General features: G+C 39.7%; 1 protein-coding gene across 1 annotated transcript; it reads left to right on the top strand.

Moving 5' to 3' along the window:
- Positions 1-9,188: 9,188 nt before the first annotated feature.
- Positions 9,189-15,185, top strand: zgc:92242 (uncharacterized protein LOC436899 homolog). Its single transcript, XM_049749368.1, has 6 exons — positions 9,189-9,421; positions 10,532-10,972; positions 12,686-12,803; positions 13,383-13,497; positions 13,586-13,808; positions 14,459-15,185. The coding sequence occupies exons 2-6, from the start codon at positions 10,795-10,797 to the stop codon at positions 14,614-14,616; spliced, it is 792 nt and encodes a 263-aa protein (XP_049605325.1). The 5' UTR covers positions 9,189-9,421; positions 10,532-10,794; the 3' UTR covers positions 14,617-15,185.
- Positions 15,186-19,039: the final 3,854 nt, after the last annotated feature.

Consider the following 19,039-nt stretch of genomic DNA (forward strand, 5'->3'; position numbering starts at 1 on the left):
TCTCTCTCTCTCTCTCTCTCTCTCTCTCTCTCTCTCTCTCTCTCTCTCAGTTCTTGAGGACGGACCGTCCGCGCCTCCACCTCCACACGATGCCGCACAGAGTCGCCAAGTGGGCGGCTGGGATGTTCCGGAGCACCGTCACTCTCGCGGTGCTGGAGCAGCGCTTCACTGGGGCCAGTGCAGTCTGCAAGGCAGATGAGCACCAGGGCTGTAACCGTAGCTGAAACGCATTTAAAAACTCTAAATGTGTTATATGTACAGTGCTGGAAGAGAATGCAAGACTCAAATGGATGTCCTCCTCTTCAACTCACACTGGCCTATTTATTTCACAGAGTATTGACATCACATGAGTTGTGATTGGAAAGGGTGGGGAGGGGGGTGGAACAGTGACCCGAAAAAAAGCACCGCATGCAGATGATTTACAACCAGCTAAATAGTCCTGTCCAAGGTCTAAAGTACCACAGACGTCAAACCCAAGGCGTAAGCATTCATCATGCAAGTTTGGTTTAGTTTAGATAAGACATTGACATCTTGAGAAAACAAGATGAAATAATATATTTTGGGTTAACTGCAAGATAAATAAATCAAGCAATTCAAACCTGATGTGGGGCCATGCACATACTGTATTTTGGATTATCAGAGGAATACGCTCAAATGGATCTTCTTTACTTTTTTTCTGACTGCACTATCAATTCAATTAAAGGCCACCGGAATGAGAAATACACAATAAACCACCGAAATGCAGACAATCAATTACGCGGCCTAAAGAACAGAGACAAATAGCTCTTGAGAAATACTGATTTATGAGAAGTTGTGTTGCTGTCTTGTGGACACCGTGTCTTTGTGAAAGCGTTCCTCAAAGAATGCGCAATTGATTTTTTTCCCCACATGTTAGAGAAAAGAGTGAAATTGTGTTGTCAACAGGCAATTGGTGTCTGCCCTGAACTGTGATGATGTGGCTGCTTTGTGTCTGTCAAATAGAAGAATGTTATTTACCTATGCATTCCCTGTTAGCTGTCTGCGCTGTCCTCAGCAAGGCTCAACCCTGATACCATTTATTCTTGATAAACCTCCACAGTTAAATTAGGTATGTAAAAAAGAGGCAACTGATTTGTACAGCAATATTTTTATACATTATAATAATATATCATTATATAACATTTATATTTATATTATTATTATTATTATTATTATTATTATTATTATTATTATTATTATTATTATTATTATATATTAGCATGTTTTTTCCCCACAATTTAAAACAGATTCCATATGTCTTCCTTTTGTATGCTTTAGTCAATATTGCCCTCAAGGATGAAGAATAGTAGTACAATTTACACACACTATTTTTAGTCATGTTGAAATCAGTTTGGCTGACCCTGTCTCATGCAAGTCCACATCCTGTTCTGTTTACTGCTGGACCAATGGCGAGTCTGGAATTTGTTACCATGTTAAAGAGAAGCTGAGGCTTGAGTTTTGCATTAAAATGATTTTAGTCTCTCGTGTTTTTTCACAGTCTGGGTTCTGACTCGGCGAGTAGAAGCAAGTACCCTCAGCAATGAGATGTAACCTGGAGTCACTTATTCAGTGAACCCCGTTTATGGTAGTGGTGGTGGGTTTTCCATCATCTACCCCTCCCATATGCTTTGAACACATTTAAACATAACTTTCAAATGTCTTAAGTATTCCTTTTGTGTGTGTTCCCACCATTTCGTCGTCATGAAAAGGGACGTAATATTTAACTTAGAGGAATCTCATTCAGACCTTTTCCAAATAAGATTGTTTGTCACTCCCAGTTCAAAAATACTGATACATATGTTTAGGTTTTAGGTTTAGGTTTTATTTTACAAAATGCCATAATTTTGTAACCTAAAATTGAACTCGAGCTTTATTGTAAAGTCTGCATGGATCGAGAAGCTCGGTCAATGGCGGGATCTTCTGCGATCAATAGCACATGAGAAGGAGAAGGGGGGAAGCAGAAGTATTAAGAAGAAGGAGGTTTATAAAGTCATGAGGGGGTTGTGGGCAGAACAATAGAGGCATGTGTTTGAAGACAAGGGGAGGAGAAGGTTAGATAGGCAAGGCCCAGTGTGAGGCAGGTAGGGGGTGGGCGGAGATGAGGAGACATGATAGGAGCGGTGGGGGGGTACACATGACAAAGAGAGGATGCACAGCTGACCAGAGAATGTGAGATTCAAAAAATAGTTACGGGGGAACCCACTGCAGATGCTATGTCAATCCTAATTACTAATTCATTAACCTGCTGCTCTCCCCTCCCCCTCCTGTAGACGTACACACAGACGCACTCACTGCTCCCGCATCTGTGTCCCTGGAGAGGCGCAGGGATGGATGGAGAAATAAAGAGGTGTGTCTGCTGCTAAGTGACATCTGCTGGACCATGACGGCGGAAACATTTTGGGGACACTGGAAGTCCCTGATGTGACAACGGGATGGAGGGAGGCAGGGCGGAATTATTGCTGGGCGATGGAAAAGATAACAGCTTGGTTGGGGTTAGGTGGTCCCCCGTGATGATGCATACAGAAGTGTGTTGTTGTGGGGTGTGGGTAAGGTTTGCAAGGGTGTGACTGTCCTCTGACAAATGACAAATCAATAGGCCAATGTTGATGAGCTCAAGGAATAGCGTTATGAAAATACACTCAGTGGCCATGACATTAGGTGTTTTAAAAAATAGTGTGCAAGAGAAGGGGAAAATGATACTGCTCAGTTATAGCAACGCAAAAAGCCACATTAAAAATTAATACCTCTGGTAGTGTCATCACAAATTACGATCAATTCTCTTTTTTCTTTCAGTCTGTGTATATTAACATTTCTCTTTTTCTACATTTTATATTTGCTATGGCCCAAAATATTTCTTACACTGGTTTCTAATAACCAGAAACCCCACAATCAATAATAATGTGAAGTGTTTTTTAAATGTTATTTTAGATTTTTGCATTGTATTAAAAATAAAAATAAAACAATACATCACACACAAGTACACAAGTACATAAGTATTCACAGCTTCACAGGCTTTGCTACATGAAGCTCCAAATTGAGTTCAAAGGGGTCCTTATCCACTGATCATTCTTGAAATGTCCCTGCACATTAGTTAGAGTCTTTCTGAACAAGAATATAAAAACAATTTATGGCAACCAACTTTGATAAAACTTGCTGGGAAATTTAACAACATTTTTGAGTTTTGCTTTTTTTTTATTTTTTATTAATACTAACCATTTCCTTCCCATTTTCAGCAAGGTTGTGCTAAATAATATTCCCATAAATGTCAGTAATTTATATTTCAAATTTGTTCCAATTTTTATTACAATTTTACCACCCAAAGACACACACTGTGTTTGATCAGGGGAGGTGGTCCTTAGTCAGTCGAACGATCAAGAATCCTCTTTGGAAAGAAAATAATCTTCCAGAGCAGCAAACCACCAAACAGGCCAGTACAGTACAGTGGTCAGAACAGGGTCACTCTTTAGTGGCATGCATATGACAGCCCGCTTGGTGATTGATCAATTCAGTGTAGCATAGTACCAGCCCAGACGAAAACCTGCACCAAATCACTCTTGATTGATCATTCATCAAAATGAATTCCAAATACTGCACATGATGTCATTATGGGTGCTGTCAATCGAGCACACCTACACAAACACCTACACAAAAAAAGGAGGATACTGATTAAATTGGAACAAGTGAGGGGAGAATCCTGCAAACGAGCATCGATCCAAAAGGCTTAGCTCTTATAATCCGGCTGCCGCAACAGGGCAAGCGACAGGGAGCTGTTTGAGGCATGTACAGTGCACATATGCACATGTGGTGTGGCCTTATCAGCATTACAATGACCTCATTGTAGGTCTTTTCAAAAGAAAGATGCCTCAACTTCATTCATTTTTTGACATTATTATTCAGACTCACTCATAACAGCTCCATCAGTCAACCGTGTGCGTGTGTCTTGATGTCCACAGGCATGACAAAATGTGACACACTGGCCCAGATAAGTAGGTCTTGAAGAGGTTTCCATCACTTTCACCTGTGACCACTGGTTCACCACATGGAGCATAAGTGGGAGCCTTCAGCACATGAAAAATGCCCATGTTTGTTTTCCGGAGTGTACATGTGCCTGCGTTTGCGACAAACATGGGACAGGCTGCCAACATTATGACAGAGTCTGCCATGTGTGTTTGAGACTCGTTCTGTGTATTGTGGTCGGCGTGCCAACTATGAGTTTGCCGGTCGGCCAGGTCAACAGACTGCCACGTTGCCATAGAAACAGCAACGCACTCAGTCCTCCCACAAGCCAAGCTGTGCATATGAAATTAAGAAATTAATTTGCTTGATTTTCAAGAGGACAAAATAGTAATAGCTGACGCACCGATGGAGGCAGGCGCCTTCAGCTTTTTCCTTCCATGAGCTGACTTGAGCCATTTGAAATGTGATTTTCTGCCTTTTTTTTATTTTTTTTTTTATGTGGATTGTATCCGATTTGCAGAAATCCCAGACTCCTGACAGTGCATCATTTAATAGAGCAGGAAATAGAATGCATACCTCCCTGCTGGTTTTCTTTCCAAAGAATAAGCCAACACACACTCACTACTGTTTTGACTGCACTCAACACTTTCAGGGGGAACCTCAGCTGGTGTTCAGATGTAGCACTTTCTACAATTGTTTTTCCACTGTTGATGCAGCTGTATGAAAGGCGGCCATTTTTAGCCTACAGCTTGGGTAAGCCTCGTAGCCTGGCACTAAAGAACCTGACAAAAACATGAATAGATGGCAACTTTACAAACAATTCTCCTCTGAGGAAAAAAGCCAAGTAATTCAGCAGATACTTGAGTCATGCATCCTGCTTTGGTTGAACTAATTGTTGGTCTGCACTCCATCAAGTAACCATTATTTAACATAACAGGACATGACTTTCCGTTATTATCCAGAGAGGTCCATAAATACAATTACTGAGAAATGCTTTATTTGTTCTACCACATAAACTGAAAGAACTCAATAAAAATTTCCAACATTAGCTGATTTTGGAGAATGGTGCTCCAGCTTGCCCTTTAAGATGACTTGGAGAGAAAAGTACTGTAATACTTTGTGGTCTGGCGAACCACAAACATCATGTAGTGGTGTCCATTATTTCCCACACAAAAAAAGGTGGATGCTGTTGGAGATTCTTTACATTTAGCTTAGTAAAATCAGCATCCATCTATGGATTTTCTTTTCTACCACATTACTATGCGCAGGATGAGCCAAGCAATCACATCTGCATGTTTGATTGTTGCGTTACATAAGAGCTACATGAAAAATTGTGCCTCTCTTCATCATTCAGATCTATAGGAGACAAAGGAAATAATTTAGTGAGACACTATTGTGAACAATGAGATGACTGTTTCGTTTATTAGTTGGTGTGGAAAAATGTAGTCACAGTCATAGGCTAGAGTTCATGATCATCTGCTTAATTTTCTGCTGTCCCATCAACTGTTTGTTTTCCAAGTGTCCTTGAACATTAGAATCTTAAATCACTGCTAACGGTGACTTCATCTTGATATTTTCTTGATGACTTAGCCTACTCACTTCTTATATTGTTTTTCATTGCAGGGACACCAAGTTTTGAAAGAAAGAAGTACAACGCAGACAATCACATGCTTGTTGTAATACATGTTCCATGTGCTGCAGGCAGTAAAAAAAAGAAGAAAAAGAAAAAAAACTACTTACTACTTGCCTGAATGTGAATCTGCCAACCCAGAGCTTGGTATATATTCTTAAAATTCTTGTCTTTAGATTTTGTAATTCAGCTTTCAAATCTTTGATTTTGCTGTTTTTGCTTTCTTCATGTAGGAATCAGCGCAAAGTAAAGAGAAGGAAAAATATGTTCACAACTGATCTCGTGTTTCAATCCACCCTATTACGCATATTTTGGTTCAAGAGTGTGGAAAATCTTGCTGAGTATTCTTCAGGACGGCCTCTGGAATTGGAGAGCAGGCAAGGATAAAGTTATTAAGCAGCACGTGAGAGGCCCAGTTCACAATTCTGCTTGCCAAACCACAATCCTGACTAGCGTAATAAAAGAACAATATATTCAATCACAACTCAAAGGTGTCAAACAGGGATGTCCAAACCCGGTCCTTAAGGGCTGCTGCGTGTTTTACGTTTCTTTCTTGTCCAACACATCTGATTTAAATAATCAGGATTGTTATCAGTTTTTTTCAGAGCTTTCTGGTGGACTGGAGCTGGACATGCCAGACATGCCTGGTGTAAATTGTCACAAGCAACAGCGAAAATCACTATGCTGTTTACTTAAATGTTTGTTTGTTTGTTTGTTTGTTTGTTTGTTTGTTTGTTTGTTTGTTTGTTTGTTTGTTTGTTTGTTTGTTTGTTTGTTTGTTTGTTTGTTTGTTTGTTTGTTTGTTTGTTTGTTTGTTTGTTTGTTTGTTTGTTATTATTATCGTAATTCTTGAAATCAGGACTTTCAAATAAAGTCATTTGATGAGGTTGGGCATAAAGAGACTATAAATAACGAATGTTATTGTATAATTCTCTAGCTCACAACATGACGTTACTAAACTGGAAACACGACATAAATATTAACTGGCCAATGACTGAAAACCTTTCCATTTAATGTATAGTGCTGAGATATAATCAATTTAAGGTTATGTAAAAGTTGTGACCTGATTTTTTTTTTTTTTTGTCAAAAAAAACTATAGTGAGTGAGTTTACCTTAGCAGTCTGGCTTTTCCCCCCTTTTCCAAAAAGGCATACTATAGGCAAGCTCCGTCCATTCATTCTCTAAAGGGCCACTCATCCTTATTACTGTGGCGGGCATGCTGGCCCCTATCCCAGCTATCATTGACCAAGAGGCAAGGGACACCCTGAACTTGTTGATGAAGACTCTCCATATTTCTTAGAGGTGAATGTGAAAAGCTCTTTGTCTATATGTATAACAATATCAACGATCCTGGGTGCATAAGTATTACATTGTCCGTACTGTCCAGCAGAGGGCACTGTGTATACAAAAAAATACTACTAAAACGTCCTCTGCGTTAAAATCCTAATGACGCCTGGTTTATAACTGCAGGGACTTTATCAAGGTGTAAGGAAGAAAATGTAAATGTAGGTTGATGACAAACATATATGGCAGTGGAAAACTATTTACTCAAAGTTCCAGTACAGCACTGTAAAAAAGGGTGTGGTCTTACATCTTCACCTGACTCATCTTTCCTTTCCCGTCTCCTGATATTTATAGTAGTTCTCAAATGGTTTTCCTTCCTGGGTCAGACATTCACTTTAACTTTGTGGTAAATTATATTCTGCCTATATATCTGTTGGAGGAAAGCCTCAAAACAATCAAAGGGAAAATTAAAGGATAGTCAGCAGAAATGTGTTTTGTTTGCTTTATTATTGCCATGTCTCAACCTTGGCCTTTCCTCTGTCTCACCAGTGACAAAACTAAGAGGGGAAAAACAAACAGGTATCTGGTATCAGTCTGACTCTACTTTTGACAGAAAGCCATCTGTATTGACCACTGGTCGATGTGGTTTCATTTGACGTAATGCTGAGTAACTGTTTTTGTTGAAGTGGTTCTGAGTAAGTCATACACATTTCGGCCTAATGGGGTCATATAATCAGGAGGAAACATTAACAGTACGACAATAATATATTGGCCACATCACTGGGTGCACGTGTACCTAATATGGTGTATAAAATAAATATGGTGTATGCCTTTGTAAATGTAATGACTATCAGTTTTGATGGACGATGCTATTTATTTAATTATTCAAAACAACTAAAACACAACAACTAAGCATTATTATTTATTATTTATTATTTATTAAAGGCAGGGCTGGCAAACAATTAAACATATAGCAAACTATCATAGATGTGATGTAATAATGAGAAATTCTCTACAATTAAGCAATATTACACGTGAGGGACCGATGCACTGACCAACATTTCAGTTACTGCTTCTATTATTGTTTTCCAAAGTAAAAGCTTAGCAGATTGTGAATGTCTAATTTTGAATAAACACGAAAAACAGTCAGTCAGCTTTCATCAAGGACAACAGAAATCAGAAAACAATTATTGTTGAGTGGCTGTTATCAGATAATTTGGACTTTTTCAAGTTAAACAATGAAACCTTTTCACTCGATTGTTAAACTAGTCGTTAATAATTGATAAATAATCGATTGATTCTGACACTTCTAATGCAGCTAAATAAGGTAAACAAAATGTCATTGTGATACAGTGCAGATGCTCTTTGTCTTTGTCTTTGTCTTGGTCTTTGTCAGGCATAGGTGTCAAACTCAAGGCCCGGGGGCTAGATCTAGCTCGCCATATCATCCAATGCAACCCACGAAAGCAAATCAAGCATGTCAACATTTATGATGCTTGCTAGAATATGTCGCAAAATTTCAAATTGTCAAACTGAGTTGCACATCAATCTGTTGTTTACTGTATATGTAATCTGATGAGGTGATTAAACATTTAGATGGTTTCACAGTCCTAATGGCCCCCTGAGGGAATCTAACTACAGTGACAAAAATGCATTTGACACCCCTGTTGCAGGGGCTCGTGCTCTGCCCCTGGTTGTCATGGTAACAAAATCCATACTCACCATAGGCCCTGCAGTATGGGACGGATTTCGGAAAGATAAGAGATTGGGTATGTAAAGTGGCCGAAAATGGAGACGGACCAAACTAAACATCTATGGAACAGACGGATTCTTGAACTGGACTTGTGTTTCTAATAGAGTGCCCCAGGAGTGGAACTGAGCAAAATTAGTCAAGATCGTGTGTATTAAGCGTCTAGTCAACAGGATTTTTTTACGTATTGTGGCATTGTGAGGTGAGCGCTGGCTTAATAAATGTGCCCGCAGCCTGTCATCAGCTTAGCTTAAGTGTGCGCATTCCTTCCTGCACATGTGTTGTTTTGATTACTGCTTTCACACAAAGCCAGCGGGGACTTCCTGCAGGAAGAAAACAACGGAAGGAGACTGAAGATCAACAACCGAATTGCTGGTGAACAGATAAAATCATGAGGAAAAATGACTTCCTGTTTGTGGTGTCCACATTATGTAACTATATATAAGATCTTATCTGTATTTTTTGTAGCAGATTAATATTTAAGAAACCTTTGTAATGATACTGAGCTGTTGTGGAAAATACATCTTTTTATTTGTATGACTATGATTCGTTTGCTGTAGATGATTAGGAAAGAGGAGGGAAAGGATGAATGTTTTACTGTCGGTCCGTCCCACTCATGTTGGGTACAAATGCAGCAGAGGAGAGCTGCGATTGCATTCCACCGCTCTGACGACTGACCTCACACACAGAGTGCTCCATGCGCCCACGTCACACACTCGTCATACCACTCTAGACGTAGCTCAGACCAGTAGAAGAGGATGCTGGCGGCTGGCAGCCACTGAGTAAGTCCACTCTCATTCTCTCTCTGCCCTTCTGTCTTTGTTGCCATTCTACAGCCCGTCTCAGTTCATTTGTCTCCCACTGTGAAAACAGCCGCTGTATTCTCACATGGGGGGACTTTTAAAACTCTTCTTTCAGTATGCATTGCACACCTTGCTCCTCTTTCGCTCTCTCGCTCACTTTCTTTTCTCTGCATGTGAGCCGAGGCACAAAGTCTGAGCCTATTTGCATGTTGGAACGCTGCCAGAGGGGCAAGCTTTGTCGTTACATGGGAACAACGGAGTTAGGCCTTTGCATGTTGATCCTCTAATTTGGGGATCCTTGCAACTATGTTGACTGTGCATCATTAATTATAGCAGCAGGTAGAGGACTGCTACCTGTCTTGCAGACATGATACATTTGTAGATACAGTATCTTCAATGCATGACATCAGACACGCTCCTTCAATAAATAATAATGACTTTTTATTCCTTGGCTTTCAACCTAGCATGGGGCGCTGGTTTTCGGTTTCATCGTCCAGTCTGTGTATTTTAACATTTCCCAAAGTTTTTTTGTGCTACATCTTTTATACTATAAGATATCAAACTATCAATATTGTCTGTGAACATGTTAGCATTAACTTTAGAGCAGTAAGCGAATATACGAATTGGCGTCAGCTTACTCGCCCGAGGATGAAATCATTATCTTTCTATTTCATGACGTTAAAGTGGATGCCCGCTGAAAGCTTAAGCTTAATGCTTCAAACCAAATCTGGCTCACACGTGGCCACACCTGAAGCTCAATTGTTTCAACATTTTTAACTCCTTCCGCGTGCTATTGGCTGAGCCTTATCAGAGAGCGCAAACACTATTGGTCACTCTTTTTGAATTTGTGTTTACACACAATTTGAAGGAGGAGGAAGAAGGTTGTGTTTTCCCCGAACGTGCTTATTGAGGACTTCCCACATTAATAACTAACTGGGCTGTGAGTCATGTGGGTTGGTAAGCTATTAAAATTGAAAATGTTTGTATTCATGAGTGTATGCCTGAGTCAGAATTCAGCTTGTCTGCCACAGTTTTTGAAAGCATATTTATTGAAATCCTCTTTCTCTCGCATTTCTTTTCAAATCACAGCACCAGCCTTCAATATACAGTTGATCCAGACGTACTGCAGTGTCATCTCAAGGGAGTCCAACATTTTCCCACTGATCTCAGAAGGAAGACTAGCCAAAGGCAAGCAGGGCTTTACCTGATCCTTGACTCATTCACAGAGCAGGAAACTTGAGCCTACACTCAAAAAAAGGGAGCCATCAGAAGCCACCACTGAAACAAGAACCTCTGGACAGAGCGTCTGCGACGCTGACAGCTGCTTGAGGTGCTCGAAGAAGAGCGTCGGGATGCTGGCTAAAATCCTGGAGGAGATGTGGGTAGAGCCTGAGGTGCTGGAGGCCCTGAGCGAAGAGCAGAAGAGGATTCTCTTTCTCAAGATGAGAGAGGAACAGGTACGCCGTTGGAAGGAGAGGGAGGACAGAGAGGAAGAAAGTAGCAAGAGCAGCAGCAGCAGACCAAAGAAAGGTAACTTAAGTTCTTGAGTCTGACATAGAAATGACCTTAGGTACAACAAGTGAGAGGTTATTTTATGTTACTTAAGAAGTTCCTTACATTTTTCATTGGCTACTTATGCACACAAGGAAGCAATGATTTCATTAATCAACTTGAACACACATGAGCATTGAAAAACACACGCACAGATGTGGAGTAACACCGTCTCAATTTACCAATCTGATTAAGTCGATACACAAATAAATTAAGTCAGGCCTTTTGGGCTCAGACACCATCTCTAATAAACCTTTATTTAGTTGTGCCCCATGGGCGCTAGAGCCTCCTCTGACTCCACCGGTCCAGCTATGCAATAGGTGTGCACGTGTGACTCTATCAGCATGAGTCCAATCGGTTTACTGGCTTGCAGCGGAGTAAGATTGACTAACCCCTGTGGTTTTTCAGCCACATATTGAATGACAGTCTTTGTTTACCCAATCTCTGCTATGTCACCTGAGAGGCAACCAAGTCTGTTTGTGTCACACAACACAAACCTTTTGTTGCTTATGTTGTGCATGGCAAATGCCAAACACATAAACACATTAATTTAGTAGTTTTTAGATGTAACTATAGTATGTAGAGAAAGAAAAAGATAGAGTTAAAGCTAGATATACCTTATATTTATGGTGTATTTAATAATAATAATAATAATAATAATAATAATAATAATAATAATAATAATAATAATAATAATAATAATATTTAAGATTACCTCTATTGTCACATGGACAATTAATTATATGTGAAACTAAATTTGTGCTTCACTCACCATGACTTGCGTGGTAGTAAATAAAAGGTGTCCTTGATTAATGTACAAAGAACAGTGTGACCTTTGTTTTTCACACTCATTTGTACTGAAGGTGATCATTTTAATTAATCGAACCTGCTTTTAAAAAAACACGTAATACTTTGTATTCTCATGCTGAAAAATAATGCTCTTCCCCTATTTTTTTTAAAACAATGAGTTCAGTAAAAGGGTTGAAATTCAAAGATTTCAAAATTTGAAAAGGCTTAGACTAAAGTAAAATGTAGTATGTCAAATGGCTATCTTCTGGCTGAAAATTGCACACGCAGTAGATAGCATAAATAATATAATAAAAATAAATGATGTTATATTTATTCATATTATAAACATTTTGAAAATTAACCATATTCCTGATTATTTAAAAAAAAAACTCAAACTACTCTAAAAGCCCACGATGAATTCTAAAATAATCCTTCTTATCAACTTAAAAGTCAGAACATTGGATATGCCTGAGCTAACAAATGCAAAAACAAATGCTATCAAAATTCCATTGCTCTCAACACAATATCTCACAGTTATTTGAAATTACAACCATTTCCAGTTTGTATAGAATAATCAAATGCAGTTTTATTCAAAACTTAAAACAGGGCATGAATAGTCTTGGTCTTAAACTGCAAATGTGTTTTATCCGAGCAACAATACTGCATTCATACATTTATTTCAGAGGACTCTTAACAAAGATGAAGGGGGTTAATCTGCAACTAAACGGCCAAAGGGACCACCGAAACAATCAGCATGAAAAGACAGACCGTTGGAGTAGTAAACTTGTAGCACAGCACCATCTTCTGGCTATAAGCCTTCATAACAATCAGTGAGGCTACATGCTGAAATTGATTTTCTCTTTCTTTTCTTTTTTTTTTTTTTTTTTTTTTTGCTGTTTGCAGCCACCAGCAAGCACGTGAGTTGGCTCCTCGGTCGTGATGGGGATGTGTGCGTTCGTGTGATTGGAGAAGTGGATGAGTTCAGGTCTTCCAAACTTCTCCAGAACCTTCTGAGTAACAGGTAACAGTAACAATAATAAACAATGTCTGACAATGTCTCAAGAAAGCTCAGTCAGCTTAAACATTAGTACAAATTACATATAAACAATATTTGAGAAAGGGGAAATCATCCCTCACATTTTTGTAAATATTTAATTATATCTTTACTTGGGACAATGCTGAAAAAAGGCATTTTGCTACAATGGTATTTGGAAACAGTACACAAATTTACTGTCATCTAAAAATAACTCAACACGCAGACATGAATGTCGCTAACAACATAAATGAGGAGACCTCCATGACAACATCACTGAGTGATTCACTTTTGTGAGATACTGAAAGAACTTCTGCTTGCTGTCATGTTGACTCTTGATCCTCAGTCAGCACATGACAACAACATGCCACATAGATTTTTGCCCCCCTCCAACCCAGCACGTGACCTCCTGCCATTGCATTGTCTTTGATAAGAGAACAGGAGCTCACTGTCCACTCGTTCCTTTTGGGATCATTCAAGTTCTTTGCTGATTGAGAAATTGGGAGAGTGATTCAAAGGCTGGTGTGAGTGTCTGCTGACTGTTCTCTGATGGTGATTGTCCTGCAGGCTCCATCGTGATAATATGAACGGCATCCAGACAGCAGACATGCTGGCAGGAAAAATGTCCCAGCAGCTTGGATTTAAAGAAGAAAGCCAGCTCAGTCTCACTGATGACACCGCTGTGAGTTAATGTGTTTGCGTTGGCTGTTTAAGTTAGGATAACATGATAACCGCGCACTGATTGTAACCTCATGCTCTCTGTGCAACAGAATGACCCGGACTCGCCAAACATCCAATCGTCTGAGGACGAAATGGATTCTAACAGCACAGATGACGACCTGGAGAACCCCAGCGAAGGCAGTGACAGTGAGTCAGGCAGCAGTTTGGACAACGTCAGCCACTGGGCTCCTCCAAACAGGCCCCATCTTAGTAGCCATGGCAACAAACCAGCCCAGCTGTTAGACGCAGAGAGGGTCAGCCCACAGGCCAGAGGTGAGGAAACGAGAGAGGGTTGATGGTGAAAGCAAATGACCAACTTTCACTTCTGTTATTGTCTTAAAATACGAATTGATTAAAAGTAGTGGACAAATCCAACAAAATCACCTTGCTAGTTTAATATGCCGACTGTGCAGATCATTAATATCTGGTGAAATGCATCATTTTACTTTGCTCTGAAATGGCTTTGCATATATAGAAAAAAAGTCACTTTTTTTAATTTTAGGGATAGGAGCCACTCCCAACGTCTCCTCAGACAATTAACATCTACAAAATCTCAAATATTGGAACGATTTTTAAAATATTTTCGGAGTATGAGTTGTTTTTGTACATTACGTCATGTTTTTTTTTTGCCTCAATGAGGAAACTAGAAGAGACAACTATGTGCCGTGAATTGGAATCAAATTCAACAGGAGTGAATATTTGCAATATTAATATTAAGCAATTCTATTGAATATATCATTTGCAAATCATTTTTTCACCTGTTTTACACAACATCCAAACTCCCTTGCAATCGTGCAATTACAATATTTCCTTGTTTTATGTTACCATACCTCACCTGGATGATTGCAAGTTTAATACTCTGGCCAACAATAGCTGTCATGCTGACCTTTCTGAATTAATTCCATTTACACTTTCCTTCTCAGATGGCGTAAGCATTCAAGACAGTAAGTCCGAATATGGAGGCAGAGTGGCCCAGCTCAGGAAAGCCTTTGGTTCTGATCCTTCTCACAGCTTCAGAAAGCCTCCTTTACCTGCCAAACCTGCTCATCTACTGACCAGAGGCACGTCATTGATCCATTAACATGCCGGCTTTGAGACAATACTGTGACCCCAAAGAGACCGATAGACTGAATCGTGTTGCGAGTACTGCGAGGGAGTCACTCCAGACACAAGACATTTGTGGAGCAGGCTCAAGGCCATCTGAAGGCGAAACAGGACCCCGACTCGATTTTTCTTCGAATTTTCATTTCTAGTTCACTGAGATGATCAATGTAATTGTACTTTGCCACTTTATTGACACTTTGTTTTGCATTGCTTCCAGAAAATGTATGTTGCGTGACACAAAAAGAAAAAATGAGAGAACATTTTTGCATTACTTCAGTGCACAAAATGGACAAAACATTAGGTGCACCTTATTCAAGGGATGTCTCCAACATTTTGGCAACATTATTTAGCTAAACACCCAGTTTAGGAATGCATCAGTATACACCTGACCACACTACACATGAACCCTTTGGGTCTATCGTGAGCATTGTAAATTTCACTGAGACAGTATTGCTGTGTGGAACTCTAATGAGGACAAAAATGTACATGAAAAATCCAGTGCACAAGTTGGATATTTCATAAATACTCAACCAACATGCCATCACAGTACAAGTGTGTTGAAACTTCACGAGTTCATTTGTTGTCAAGTATACTGGTGAACATAGCCAGTGATCTAATAATGTCAAATATTTACAGTCCAAACTTTACTGTGTCCCTTTAGGGGGAAATCAAGAAAACGCAAAATCCACATCAAAACAAAAGTTGCATTGCCATTGAGTTATGTGGGAAAAGACTTATCGGGTTGTATTCAGTGTTGCATTCTCATGTGTTGGAAATGGTATCCACTAGTCCCATATTTTTACCAAATTAGTTTATATTGTGGTGAAAACAATTTTTTACTTTATTTTATAATTTCCTGAAGTTATGTGTGTCCAGAAGGCACTCCGTGTGTGTGTGTGTGTGTGGGGGGGGGGGGGGGGGGGGGGCATTCTGGTAGTGTTGGACAAGGAGGTTGTTGATAGTGGCCGGCTCGCACAATGATTATCTATTCAGCAAGAAAACAGCCCACCAGAGATCAAACAGAGAGCACATAAAGCTGATTAGCATGTGGTTAAGACGCAGAGACAGAGGGCGAGACGCTCGGGGAGACGGAGCAAATGCGAGTTGGGTCACGGGGAAGCAACACGTCACGGCCGACTCATTAAAGCTCCTCACAGCATTCCCTCACCACCTCCACACCCTCAGCCTCAGGATTTGCCGTCCTAGTGTGTGTGTGTGTGCGCGTGCGTGCGTGTGCACCCGCCCCATATCTCGGATCATGTGACTGGACACACGCACGCAGTGTGAAAAGGCCCACTATATTTAGCAGGGCAGTGTAGGGTTTCCCAGCCAGCCAGGCAGGCATTGTGGAGAGGGCGGTCAACTTTGCCGCACAAGAAAGTGCACATCATATCAAGTGTGAGAGGCAAGAGTGTGCAGGTGCTTTTTTTATGCCTCTTTGGCCCAGAAGGAGAAATCAGGACACTTCTTGTGTTGTGACAAAGCACCTGTCAAAGATCACATGCTGTACACCTGAGACCATTTACTCCCACATTGAAGTCATTGTGGAGAAACAGGAAATCAAACTGGGGAGTTGCAGCTCACTTGGACATAGAGAGCACCTTATTTCTCACAGATGTTTAATATGCATTAATCTGCCAATGCAGATAATACCAAAATAATACATATAGTGGAACATCCTACAGTGGACATTTTTGGTGTATAGAGCACCTTGACTCAGGAGTTCTTTGAGTTATGCCACCATGTGAGTAAAGTGGGGGAAAAGGAAAGCAACAGTTGCTGATGCACTTTCAGCCGTTTAATGAGGGGTGCAAGCAGTCAAACACAAAATGTGTCCACGCCCTGGGAGAGCTACGTACAGTCAGACAGAACTTGTTAAAGGCAAACTCAACCCAAGATATCAAAACTTCCCGTTGTTACGCGAATACCATCTTTATTGGATACTGCTTGTGTTTCTACGATGTATAAAGTATTTATTCGAAAAATACTACGCTTACTCATCTACGGGGGCCACCATAATAACATTATGTGACGTCAATCAGGCTTTTCTTTCCACCTTATTTACGACAAAACCAGACAGAGTTAGTCAACATTCAGCATTGATAAGCTATACATCCGTCTGATTCGGCTTATCTAGCAAGCTAATGGCAGACATGCTGACTCACAACAGCCGGTCCCATCAGTCGGCGGCAGTTGCAGCTAGCTGCTAGCTGCCTTGGCCAACTGTGCAGTGTCATAGGTGAAACTTAATCTTCGCACACAAACATGCAGTTGCTACCCATCTATCTTGAATAAATCACACTTCAATAATATTACATAAATAATAAATAAAACATGTGGCTCTTTTGGTATTTACAAACTTTATTGACCTGTCTACTCCCAAATTTTACATGAATTTGCTCATTTTTGGTCTTTGAAATTCTCACAAAATGTTGCTCATAAATTGATCAATTATTCTATTCAATTCTTATTTCAGGATAGCAAAACTAGAAACAGCTTACATGTTCAGTGTCTGGAGCGGTGTGGGTGTCAAGGATCGGAATGGAGCAAGGCGACCAAATGCAGCTTGGACCAGGGTTTACTGGAGGAACTGAAAAGACAGACTCGGCAAACTGACACGACTTAACAAAATAACTAGAGGACGAACTGACAGGGATGTGAAACAAAGGACATGAAAACATTAAACGCCAACAAGAACCAAAAGACATCAAGACAACAACAAGACAATGATCCGACTGGGCGTGAGGGGCAGACAGGACTTATATACGCGACAGGTAACAAGAAGCAGGTGAGAAAAACCCAAACTAATCATGGGCACACAGGAGGGGAGGGGCGAGCACACAGACAGAAACCATGACAACAAACACATAGTGGAACGACGTGACAGTGGGCAGTGTTTCACTTGCTTGACACCTGACTCCCTCATTAAATATGAATGATTTTATAAAGAAAAATTGTATAGCGTGATATAATTCTTGATCACTGAGGAACAATGTTTTCTTAAAAAAAAAGCATGTCACTGCTGTTATTAATTATTCATTTTATTGATATTCATTATTTTATAATATTAATTTTGTTGTAAAGTTGTACAAAAAATACAAAATGTTTGGTGGTTGAATATTTATCCTGGCCACTAAAAAAAACTGTCCCTAATTTACTTTGAAAAAGGCTTTGTTATGCATACGGTGATGAGCGGTGGCTAATACTTTGCAACCCCCAACTTCTGAACAGTAAGAATAATTTCATAATTTTTATATCTCAGTGCTATTGGAATTGGATGGAGCGGTGGCCTTTAGCACTTGTGTGCCTTTATTAGGTACAATGGCCTAATCTAATATATTAGGATTATGAAACTAACAATTTGGAATCAATCTTCGAACTGCTCTATAGGGATTATTACGTATTATCAGAGGAAGAACCCAATGATGATGATGATGATGATGATGATGATGATGAACTTCTGAAATGAGAGAATCAAAACTTTAACACAACTACGGTAGACAACAATGAAAGAAAACCCCACATCGATCATAAAAATGACTACGTTGAGAATAAATATATTTTTAAAAATCTAAATAAGACTTTGCTTTTGAATTGCCGTTGAACATTCTTTTTTTTAACAAACCAATGAAACAGGCCTGGACGGAAATTATGGTACCCTTAATCTTTTGAAGAAATCATTGCCACTAAATTTTGGTGAGAGTTATGCATGTCCCAGCAGGTATTTTGATCCACTCTTCTGCTCCAGTTGTCTCAATGTTGAAGAATCAGTTTAAAAGAATCTTGGAGAATGTCCTCTGAGTACCATCATTGACTACAGCCTATTTCATTTGTTTTTTGTTTTTGTTGTTTTAATGTATATGTTAAACCACAATTCAAAAGCAATGTCAGATGTTCATTGAATATTGTTATTATATTCATGTTCATTGTCATATATGACTTTTCATCAATATATTTGAATTGAGGGGGGCATGGGGGATCCCAACAGACTTTGGGCAAGAGGAGGGTACACCCCGAAGTCATTCATTGTTTTGTTTTTCCAGCCAAACATAACAATACAAGACAAGACAAAAACACCGCCATGTCTGCTCAGTAAACATTTCTGTTTGTACTATAAATATAAAAAGAGATGATGACTCACGATAGAAAACCCATGATGAGTTAACTGGTCTGTTGTGTGTATCAAAGCAGCTGCTTTGTCCTTTCTTCTGTGGAAATAAAACTAAAAAACGTTTAGGGTTAAGCAGTTTAAATGAAACTCTCAATTTTCACAATGAATGCCATTTTTCTACCAACATACTGAAGTACAGTGAAATCATCTGAAGTTTGATATGAAAAAGGTCATCATAATGTAATAATAACTGTGATGAGATTTGAGCACATAGTCTCAACATAATGGT

This window comes from Syngnathus scovelli, chromosome 1, assembly GCF_024217435.2.
Source record: "Syngnathus scovelli strain Florida chromosome 1, RoL_Ssco_1.2, whole genome shotgun sequence".
NCBI classification, from domain to species: Eukaryota; Metazoa; Chordata; class Actinopteri; order Syngnathiformes; family Syngnathidae; genus Syngnathus; species Syngnathus scovelli.

What these genes read in the sequence shown, in the direction of transcription:
- zgc:92242 (XM_049749368.1), top strand. Translation starts at nt 10,795, where the DNA reads ATGCTGGCTAAAATCCTGGAGGAGATGTGGGTAGAGCCTGAGGTGCTG. An exon ending in CAGCAGCAGACCAAAGAAAG is followed by an intron (nt 10,973 to 12,685) that starts GTAACTTAAGTT and finishes TGCTGTTTGCAG; the next exon opens with CCACCAGCAAGCACGTGAGT. An exon ending in CAGAACCTTCTGAGTAACAG is followed by an intron (nt 12,804 to 13,382) that starts GTAACAGTAACA and finishes ATTGTCCTGCAG; the next exon opens with GCTCCATCGTGATAATATGA.